This window comes from Physella acuta, unplaced genomic scaffold (genome assembly GCF_028476545.2).
Source record: "Physella acuta isolate Inbredline_101_S28 unplaced genomic scaffold, ASM2847654v3 ptg001225l, whole genome shotgun sequence".
Taxonomy (NCBI): Eukaryota; Metazoa; Mollusca; class Gastropoda; family Physidae; genus Physella; species Physella acuta.
The window spans coordinates 174,113-186,472 of NW_026732742.1; the positions used below are offsets into that span (position 1 = coordinate 174,113).

Sequence of the window (12,360 nt, forward strand, 5' to 3'; positions counted from 1 at the left end):
CGATTATACTACTCTAAACAAAAAACGAACTAAATCCGCCCGTCCCTAACTTAGTTCCTGACACCGCCCTTTCTTACCATACCACTTACGTAACGTATAAAATCACTTACATTCTTAACAATATTTTTTTTTACTATTTCAGTTAATTTTTGGATAATAAAATGTGGACGTACTATTAATTTTTAAAAGTAATCATGCATTAAAACACCGATTGATCATATTATGCTAAACAACCACACTTACCACAGCAAACCAACCAATCACACCACGTCCACACTTGTAACATTTACTTAGCTCCCAAGTACCCACTACACGCTGAAAGGGACGGGATGGGATGGAGGTTAAATAAAAGAGTCGTGGCTACAGAGGCGTAGCTATGGTGGGTGCTGGAGGGTGGCCGTCACGGGCGCCGACCGTAGGGGGGGGGCGCCAAAAGGGTTAACATTTTTTAAAGCTCAATTTACGCTTCAGTTTTGAATTAAAAACAGTCAAAGTTAAGAAATTCAACGGCTACAAGCCTTTGCATACTGATTTACCTGTTTTCTACCTTGAATGTGTAACTGTAAGACATATATCTATAAAAAAAAGTAATCAGCAAAAAACGCTTTCCAATTTTACCTAGATCGGGGGCGGGGCGCTTTTTCGCTGATTAAAATCGGAAGGATTTACACTGGATTAGTGAGTCAATAAACTTTACTATTTATAAAAGAAACCAATAGTATAAAAGTGTATTGTATGATTGTGTAACCGTAAAAAAACATAGAAACGCTAAAAACACTATACCAACTTATTTTTAAGACGTTGCCGGGGGAGGGGATAATTAAAATCTCAAGTTTTTTCACTAGATTGGTGAATAGTGAGTAGATAACCTATTGTACTAAAGTGTGTTGTACGATTGTGAAACATTTTAAATAAACTGGGAGTGATCTCCCTAAACTTTCTCGAATATTCTTTTATAACACTACGGGGATGGTCACTCGGGATATAGATATAATTTTTAAACCATTTTTAATTACCTTAACTTCTTAAAAATAGATAAGAATTTCGTAGTAAAAAGAATCTATTTCGTAGTAAAAAGAATCGCGCAACCAAGTGAACAACAAAAAATAGGTGTATAATAGTGCGGAATATTATAAGTACTTTATAAATTTATATGCGTTTTTTTTTTGAGAAATCGGAAATATCGCAAATTACTACTTCCGATTAACGGAAATTACATTTAAAATATATAGGCCTATAACTCACGCGTAACGAGTACTGAAGACTAGTCTTCACAGAAAAGCCGGACCTCACATTCAACAAGACGTCACACCTGAGATAACATGTTTTTGTCTTTTAAAAACATCGGTTTCGGCTGAGCATGTGTCTGACCACACTATCCTTTCATATACTGAGGTCACACAAACAGGAGAGCTCTACTTCACCTGCCCAGTGTCCCGCCAAGCCTTAGACAACATGTTTTTGTCTTTTAAAACACGGATTTCGGCTCAGCATGAGTGTTACCACCCTACCCCTTCATATGATTAAGTCAAAGAAACAGGTGAACTCAACTTCACCTGCCCCGTGTAACGCTAAGTTTATTATTATTCACATTTAAAAAGAATTCACACCTCAGCTTACATATTTTTATCTTTTTAAAACATTGATTTCTTTCGATATTATTTTCTGAGCTCGAACCTCATTTGAATAATAAATGAATAAATTATTCAAATTAACGTCAAAATAATAATGAATAAGAATCAAACGCGTGTGTTGTGATTTCCCATCATTGCCATGATGTGTCTCAAACTCGCCTTCGACAATCGACAATATAAGGAATGTATTTACTGATAACCTAGGTGGAAAGAAGATCTAGACAAATTAATATTAATAAAGTTAAAAAATATATAAAAACAAAATGAATAATTAAGTGTTTTTACTGAAGTATGTTAGGCATTAAATCTTTCACATAAATCTTTTGTTTCTTAGGACTTAAATAATGATGTTAAATTAGGATATCTAATATATAATGCCCAAACGGTTTCTGTGTCTGTATTTTCTCCCCGTTTAATACATTTCCTTCCACGCAGTTCACTTCATTCGAGCGAGGAGCTTGCCGTGTCGGTAGGTTGCATGTTATTACAATCAACATACATGAAATACATGGTATTGCTTACAATTAAAAACAATTACACTTCATGATATTTGTCACTTTTTTACTTTTGTCTCTTCTTGATTTTTGTCACTAAATCTAATCCAAGGCGTCTTCTACATTCTGTCATATTAAAAGTACTAAAGAAAAAAGTCTGTGTGTGTGTGACTGTGTTTAACTTAGTGTTGCAATTTTGTCTGTATGTCTATGTGTGTTTCCTGTGTATCTGTGTGTCTGTAAACACGATAACTTGAGTGGCGTTTCAGTTGTGTATACGAAATTGCACGTATAGGTATTGTAGTAAATTTAAAGTATAGGTACGTATAGGTAACCGGATGTGGTACTTATGAAATTTTCGGTTTCTGAAAAGACAATAACTTTAGTACTGTTTATGTAAAGTGGACGAAATTTCACAGATAAGTAATACACTGTACGCATAAGCTTCTGTCCGATTGAAACATTTCCAGTAATCGGATGTGGTATTTTACTCTTTTTCCGTTTGAATACTACAATTACTCAAGGTAATTAGACAAAATGAACAGCAAACAGCTTGTGTATAAAAGTGCCAAACAGTGGTAATGTATAACGAACACTTTTAATTAATCTTCAAAGAGTAACTTAATCATCTAATTAAGTAACATTTTTTGTTACAATACATTGTATTGGATTCTCGACCTACGTTAAAAAAATAATAATTCGGTTCGGTAGATGTGTTTAAAAATTGTGCTCTCAGGTTTCCTACTATGACGGACGAAAGACAAAGGATTAAAGTTAAAAATAAATATATGTGCGTTTTATTTTAGAAATTGGGCATAGGGTAAAGAACTACTTCCAATTACAGGACATTACTCAAAATTTATCAGTAGACAGAGAATTAGATATTTGACATATTTGTAAATTTTCTTCTAACTGAAACATTACTTAAGTTATAGGCTTTTGAAAAACAAAAATTAGAGTAAGTTCCACTTCCGGTTACCGGAAATCGCAGAAAAGTAGATATAGAACTACAAATTTGATATCATACTTATAAATGAAATTTCGTCAACCTATCTGTGACGGTACTCAAGTTATCGTGTTCATAGACAGACACACAGACATGCATACAATAGACCTACTGCTAAACTAAGTTTTTCCGCTTCAGAGTGGTGTAAAACGCCAAGATCTGTAAAATCTCGATTTCGATTTTGTGCAATATTAAAGAATTTTCTCTATATCTCTACTTCGTTTACGAGAAAGTAAAAAGAAAAGAAGAAAAAACATTTAAATAACAAGCTTTCACATAATTATGAACTAAAAATGAGAAAATAAATATTTACTTGAAATATAACAAGGAACTACTATTTAAATAACTAAAAATAAATGCGTTTGTCGCTTTTTATATTCTAGTAAAAGGGTTCACTCCATAACGACCCAAACTTTTATTTTAAGTTATTAAAATAGTGGTTCATTATTATATTTAAAGAAAACCACTTTTTTATCTTTTTACTGCATAATTATATAAAAGCTTTTTTTTTTATTAAAACATTTTTATGCATTTTTTAAAAAGGATTTTGTACATTTGTTGTCGGTTATAAAACCATCTTTTGAAATACTAGGTTTTCTTGATAGCAGATGGCGTCAACGAGTTTCTTTGTCTGAAAGAAGATGGAAAATTTAAATTATTAAAATTCAGATGACAAATTGACAATGTCCCTAAATTTAAAAAAGAAAAAACCACCAAAAACCCATTATTTTCTTCGCGATGGAGATTTCAGAAGCAAATGCTCTGGTGGAGCCCATACCGCCCCCTCCACAGCCCCTCTGCATTGCTCTTATCATTCATGCTTATTAAATTCGACTGCCATCACTGTTTGCTAACCATAACTCTATTTTAGGTATAAAATCTCTGAATTTCGAGAATTAAAACTTCTTCATTTTCAGTAGCTACCAATAATCAGTAGGAATGTGTAAAATAGGGTGAAATATAAAACACGAATTGTTTTCTGAAATGAAATACACACAACGCTATAAAATTACTCTTATCGGAAATTACCGAAGTTACTTTCAGTATGAATTTCGAAAATCGGGAATAGCTTTTATTCGATTTGTTTCAGTTTCACGTTTGACTGTAAAAGAAGTAGAAAATGAAAGCTGCAGTATTATCAATCGAAAAGTTAAAATTGAAACTAAATATTTATGACATTTCTCTTCTATCTTGAAGTATATTTTATTTAACAATGCATCTTTTTTTGTTCGGTGTTATTTTAGCAGGGTTATCAGGATATTATCTTCTACTTGTAAACGGTAATACAAATGTTTTCTTTAACCGGCCATAAGATAATTATAGTAATGCATGAGCTACTTTGATATAGGCCCTATTTATGTACTTGGTGTACCTAAAACAGTTAAATTGTACATTCCATATTTATATGTCGCATAACATTAAAAAGAGAATTCACTGAATTATTTGCAGAAACAGATATAAACAGTTTTGTCAACAGCAAATATTTTTTATTTAATTGTTTTTATAGGTCTAAAAATAATAACAATACTAAAAATAAATAACAACCGCAACTTACTACGGGGCTTATAAAACATAGAATTAGTATGCCTCTCAGTTTATTTCTGAGCCGTAAAGCTTACAATTAAAATGAATACATGTGTTCAGGTTTTCATTTTATTTTATTTTCACAGCTCTAAAAATAAAAATAAAAATCAATAATGTGGATATGGAACCTAATCAAACATTACCATTAGAGCAGAATAGCAGTGTCAAAATTGAATGCCTTCCAATGACGTTTGTATTGAACTCTACATTAAGACTGGTCGGTCCCTGGCATAACATCATATACGAGGTTAACAACAGTGAGTCCCTGAATTACGACATATACAACTTTGATTGCAAAGACAGGGGAGACTATTCTTGTCATTTTCAAAATGGTCATATTTCACACAGCAGGGAGTTTATTATAATGTCGGATTTTAATTGTAAGTCGTTTCTTTCATGTACTGGTATGTTGTCTGACAAGAGAGAGCGTGTAGGGTGAGTTAAGGGATGGAAAGTTTATTAATATATATATATAAATATATATATATATATATATATATATATATATATATATATATATATATATATATATATATAAAATATATATATATATATATATATATATATATATATATATATATATATATATATATATATATATATATATATATATATATATATATAGCGGGGCGAACTTTTTTTGTTTTCCACAGAATACGTAGCGTATTGATACAACTCAACAATAGAAGCTCATGTTTAGAAAATTTAATTAAGAGTTGAAAAGAAATACTTAGACTTGCAAGTTCACCGTCTTTAATGAAAATGTTAGGGCGCATCAATTCAAAAGTATAAAACAAAATAATGTTGCTAGGGATCGTCCATAAAATATATTTTTAATTTACATTTCCGTCATTTCCCACTTCTTAAATTCACAAATTTCTGAAAAAATAAAATTTCTCATTACCTCTAAAATATTGTTATAAGCTTCCAACTCCTCTCCTTCTAGTATTAGCTAACCACATGTATTCATCATTTTTGCCTTTAAAATACAAAATTTAAGCCACATTACATTTTGTAACTCTCTTTTCACTGTGGCTTATTGTTACGAAAATCTCAACCAATTCATTTATTGATAAAAAATAGAAAATCATATGTACTTTTAAAAATAATAAATGTGCATTTAACTAGCCCTCAGACGAATTTGTAATCCTATCGCCTAAGAGGCATAATGTTGTGTATAGATGTTTTTTTATTTGTTAATTATGATTATGAATATGGTTAGAGTTAGCGCTTTCCCGCACGATCACACGGACCTGATAAAAAGTAGGTTTCATTAAGGCCAAATGTTAGGTAAAGCTTTATTTTTATTTATGGATTTTTACACAGGTTTTCCAAAGCTGTGTTCAGATCAAATGCCAGAAAAACATTTCGCTGAGTTGGGATCCGCAAAGACAATCAACTTGTGTGTTAGAGCTGAAGATGATGCGCCTTTAATTTTCGTGACACATTCTTCAGGACGTATCAGCTATAAAACTAGAAAAGTTGCTACATATGTACATGACGTCATTGTTACCATAGAGAACATCACAGAAACAGAATTTACCCAACATACTATCTACATTGTAAACAGGGTTAATCAGCTAGAAACTAAACTTACCCTGTATAAAAAAAGTAAAAATAGTTATATTCCTTTCATTTTATATATATATATATATATATATATATATATATATATATATATATATATATATATATATATATATGTATGTATATGTATGTATATACATATATAATCGCTATAATCATTACATCATTACAATATGAATTTTTAAAGAATTTAGTTAAATTGCTATATCACCGTGACAACATTTTTTTATGAAAGTAATACATTTAAAAACCTTAAGGGATACTAACTGGTTTTATTTAAAATGCTATAATTAAAAAGGATTAGTTAAAGTTAATTTGTAAATCACTAACAAGTATTAAAACATCTTCCTCAATGAATAAACTTCATGTGATAGGATACAATAATAATTTTGAATTGTAAAATATGCATTGCTTAACTTTTCTTTATTCTAAATCAACCTAGCCCCACCAGAGCTTTGTGGAAATACATCATCACCACTTATATACCCCGTTGAAATAGGAACAACAAGAGTTATACCTCTATGTATTACATCCGAAGATATTTTGTCTTGTACCGTTACTGAAAGTAACGAGGAAATTACAGACAAAGTCAGATGTACTATAGAAAACAAAACATTAACCAATCAGACATTGACTCTCACATTTACCAACATTACAACGAGCGATCTTACTAACTACACAGTTCGGGTCACAGGAAATCAAACGTCGTTTACAGATTTGACCGTCATTCTAAAAGACACTAGTAAGTTCCTGCTGGTTCTTTGTTTTCAATATGTTTACTTAAAACCAAAAAATGCAGCATCAATAATATTCCTTTCAAATCTAAGTGAAAAATTTAACTACAATGCCTATTTGCGCTTATTTACTTGTAATGGCTTTGTTAGTTTTACAATGTTTTTTTTTGCCGAAAAATGAAATAAATCTTGTTACGAAAGCTACGTAATTAATATTTTAAGAAAATCAGCAAATGTAACGTGGTAAATGAACTGTTATAATACCACTAAAGTAACTGAACCACTGGATTTTAGACCGCAATTTATTTTCTCTTAAAACAAAATTTCTTATCTTTTTAAATCTCCATTTTAAGCTTAATAATAAACTCTCAAAATATGACAAAATAAATTTTAGATTATGCTATTAATTAAATACACCTCGTAAAATAAACTTCTGAGTTACAGTCATACTGATTTTAATAACTTTTTCTTACTGGATGAAATTTCATTTAAATGAACAGCAATTGTTGTTGCAAGGGATAATTCAAACAAGACCACACCATTTAACACACCTTTATCAACGACACTCGGAATTTTACTACCAGTAGTATTTCTCCTACCTGCAGTAGCTCTATTAGCCTGCATTGTATACAGACGTACAGGTATCTTAGTTTATTCAACATAGTCAAAGCCCTTAGTCTGTTTTTTTTAAAACTCCAAACACTTTAATAGTTTTAAGAAAATATTTTCAATATGTCTTCTGGCTCTGATATTTGACAGGTCGCATTAAGCAAATGCTACAAGCCACATTGTGTAAGTCAAAACTTGACGTCAGCTTTAACAATTGCGGTACGGAAGATCAGGTTAGTGGCTTAATAAGTAATTGACAAGAATTATGTTATTGTAAAATTGTATTATACATATGTATACACTCTACCCCTAAATAAATAATATATATTTATACATATATATATATATACATATTTATACATATATATTCGACAAACAGTTTTGTTGATGTATAAACATATTTTATATATTTTCTCAACAAAACTCCTCAGGGAGAGGGTCGTTTTATCTCCAATGGTCTGACCTACGTGACTATAGAACCTAGCAAATCAACTCATCCCAAGCACAAGACGAGGAGAAAACCCAAGACAGAAAAGGTCGTCTATGCTACGTTAGACTTCTCTAAGAGCTCTAGATAGTCGCACCGTCGCTTGCAATGATCTAGTCAGCTTGTTATAGAATACCATCCATGACACAATGAAGTACCGACTACCGACACACTGCAGTTATATTTTCTATCACTTTTAAAGCAACTATTTTCGAGTAGCTGCATTAATAGAATGATCTTACAATCATAAGATATCCTGAGGTCATAATGTAATAATTTATATAAGCATTTTTTCTACCCAGTCTCATTTATAAATGTTTTGTTCTTCAGCCAGCAATGGCTCTGTTAAAAATGTAGTGTCAATTACATTTATAATTTTATTCTATGATATAATTTATTAAATAAAAAACATTTGTGAAAAAAATCTGTTCTTTCAACTTAGGTTGTTATTTATTTTTAAAATAATGAAAACAATTTTGACAAAGGTAATACTGCAACGATATTTGCTTAGATATAGCACGCTAAACCGACCGCCGAACCCCACTCGCAATGAGATAAAAAATATAACTTGCCTCTTCCACCCTCGGAAATTTTAAGTGGGCTCTCCACTCGGAAGTTTTGTTCCCCCCCCCCCCCCTCCCCCAAGAAAACTGCCTTAAAGAGAAATTGAGTGAGCAATTCGTGTGTAAATGACGGTAAAGATTAATTAAACGACAGAAATACGTTGTCGCATTTAAATCATTGTGTATGTGTATTCCTTTATACTTTCTCGTATACAGAGTATAGAGGAAGTATTGTAACCGTGCACAAAATCTCATTCAATTTTGACAGTTTTCATTCTTTTAAACTTTAGTACTTCATTGTATACGGAGTAAAGGGGCTTATTTTAATCGGGTAAAAATTATAATTGCGGATTTATCAAAATTTCGGCGTTTAATGCGTAAACGAGTAGGAAAAACGTAGCTTTGCAATTCTGTCCGTTTTTCTGTGTGTGAATGTATGTGAACACGATAACTTGAGTATTGTTACAGCTAGGTTGATAAAATTTCATGTATAAATATTATATCAAATGTGTAGTTCTGTGTTGGCTTTTGAGCGATTTCCGATAAACGGAAGTGGAATTTATTCCACATTTAGTGTTTCAAAAGCCTATAACTTGAGTAAGGTTTCGTATAGATAAACGAAATTTCACATATAAGTTCTAATTAGATGCGCAATTCTATTTAAATTTTTTTTAAATTCTAAATCCCGATAACACGGTAAGTGCCATCTCCCTTAGTGTTAGTGGAGATCATTCCCACTTTATTTTATTGAAGAAATAGTGACCACTTGGCTGTGTTGTAATATATTATATTTAATTAAAGTAGTCCACCAGAGATTGAAGATGAAGTGTTAGTCAGACAGTGACCTTCACATTCCCTGACTGCACTCACGTGTCTGACTTCAGCTGAAGGAAAATGATCTGGTGAGTGACTAAAAAATAAAACCCCATATTTTATCTAGCGTGAGTCATCCTTATATAGTTATGGGGCAATGTTTAAACATGTTGCTTACACTAGCGACCTCCTGTTAAATGTGGTGTTAGAGTAGATCATATTTGGTTAATATCTTGTTACAGAGGTTCCCATGTTTGTATACTGTACATTGATATTTGAAGGCACAACTAGACTATTTAAATACACGAAAGTGTAAGGATATGCAGGGTTGGCTAAATTGTAAAACTATTCATTGTCTTTGTCAACACGCTTTTAAAATAATTTTAATTTTAGAAATACTAGACTGGGTTTTTGGAGCAACATAAAGCACGCCACACAATGTAAGAGCCGTGACAACACCAGTTTAAAGCGATTTAAACAAAGACATGAGAGTTAATAAATAACATTTAGTTTAGACAACATAAATATTTAGTTTAGGCAACATGAATATTTAGTTTAGGCAACATAAATATTTGGTTTAGGCAACATAAATATTTAGTTTAGGAAACATAAATATTAAGTTTAGGCAACATAAATATTTGGTTTAAGCAACATAAATATTTGGTTTAGGCAACATAAACATTTGGTATGACTCATGTCCGACTCGTGTATGACTCATGTCTGACTCGTGTAGGTCGTCCGTAAATTAGGTCAAGCTACTATAGTTTCCCACTTTATAACCACATGACACGATGTAATATGAAATATGATGTACCTATGTGCACCCTGGGTCACGTGAAATTTGATCTTGACTTGAGAGTTGCATGAGATTGATCAATCAATTTTACAACGTACACTAGGATTGATCGATCAATTTTACAACGTACACTAGGATTGATCGATCAATTTTACAACGTAGCCTAGGATTGATCGATCAATTTTACAACGTAGCCTAGGATTGATCGATCAATTTTACAACGTAGCCTAGGATTGATCGATCAATTTTACAACGTAGCCTAGGATTGATCGATCAATTTTACAACGTAGCCTAGGATTGATCGATAAATTATACAACGTAGCCTAGGATTGATCGATCAATTTTACAACGTAGCCTAGGATTGATCGATCAATTTTACAACGTAGCCTAGGATTGATCGATCACCTCTTCACAATGAACATAGCATATTTATCGACCAACTTGATTGCGCAATAGATGGTAGAGAGCATTGGAGTTTATTATTTAGCAACAATCGGTATCCTAATAAATTTATATAAATAAACCTAATAAAATCGCTGTACCCTAACACAATGACTGTTCCATACCCTAACCTTAACCCTACCCTATACTAGACTAACCCTAGCCGTCATCCCACAGTGGTCGCCTACCCGTGTTTCTATCAGCAATATAGTTCGTCAAATCGATGTGTAATGTTAATTTAATTTAATTTCACACTTATCTACGTGAAACCTCCCCCCCCCCCTCCCACCGCTGTAATGTTAATTTAATTTAATTTCACACTTCTCTGCTTCAACCCTTCCCCCCCCCCCCCTCCCCCGGTTTAAATAAAACATTTTTAGTTTCCACGTGAAGTTGGTTTGAGGTTTGAGATCAGCCTCAATGAGCAGTCAAGCAAGAAACATTAAAAGGGTTTTACTTTTAGTTTCGCTGGTTTTCTAGCAGGTAATCACATGATTCGTGTTAGACGTCACATCGCGTGTGTAGCACAGTACACGTGTTTTAGTTTCAGTTTCGCTGGCTGTCATACAAATACACAATGTCGTGAATACTCCTGGATGTTAAGATAAAAGGAAAAACTTTTGAAAATGTTTAAAAAAAATAAAACTTGCTCCTTGGTTAAGATCATGTGAATCAGTCGCGTCACAAGGTCGGGTGTCACACGGTGTGGTAGATGTGGGTGTTTTAAGGTATAGTTGATGAGGCTTTCAGATGGTGTAGTAAATTAGGGTATCACAAAGTTCACAAAGTGAAATACTATTTTTAGAATTTCCCAGAATAATAGAACAGGATTTGTGTTATTCTAATTATAACAACATTTTAAAACAACAAGTCAATTAAAACAAAAACCTAACCCAACAACACACATCACCATCAACACACGTCACCATCAACACACGTCACCATCAACACACGTCACCATCAACACACGTCACCATCAACACACGTCACCATCAAAACACGTCACCATCAACACACATCACCGTCACCATCAACACACGTCACCGTCACCATCAACACACGTCACCTTTAACACACGTCACCATCAACACATGTCACCGTCACCATCAATACACGTCACCATCAACACACGTCACCATCAACACATTGACTAGGCGTAAACAACTACATGAACAGCTACAAATACATTACATTTCAATTTCAGTTTTGTTGCTTCAAAAATCCGAACTTCTGTTTTATTTTAAACTTCAGATTTCAACCTAACTTCGTTGTTTCTTTAAACCTTTACGTTATAATTTACGTTTATATATTGGAAATAAATAAAGTTCTATTTATACAAGCACACAAAGACGCATACTAAGCACACCCACTAAAAACGCCATTGTTTTATTAATGTGTCATTATGAACTAAGCAGCACATTTAGAAACGGAAATTCCCAGGATGACATTACTTCGAAATATTATGAAATTCTTATGTTCGGAAACCCCTAAAATGATTTTATAATTTTTCATTATGTGTTTGTTTTATTGTATATTTTAAACTGTTGTAATGGTGTTCAAGTTTGTTATATCTAGATAAAATAAAAGGAAGGTTAAAACAAAAATATATTTA

General features: G+C 32.3%; 1 protein-coding gene across 1 annotated transcript; it reads left to right on the forward strand.

Moving 5' to 3' along the window:
• Positions 1-4,349: 4,349 nt before the first annotated feature.
• LOC131957258 (uncharacterized) lies at positions 4,350-8,494 on the forward strand. The gene is made up of 6 exons (XM_059321994.1): positions 4,350-4,414; positions 6,045-6,329; positions 6,748-7,047; positions 7,540-7,680; positions 7,799-7,881; positions 8,080-8,494. Exons 2-6 carry the CDS (start codon positions 6,071-6,073, stop codon positions 8,224-8,226), a joined length of 930 nt encoding a protein of 309 aa, XP_059177977.1. The 5' UTR covers positions 4,350-4,414; positions 6,045-6,070; the 3' UTR covers positions 8,227-8,494.
• Positions 8,495-12,360: the final 3,866 nt, after the last annotated feature.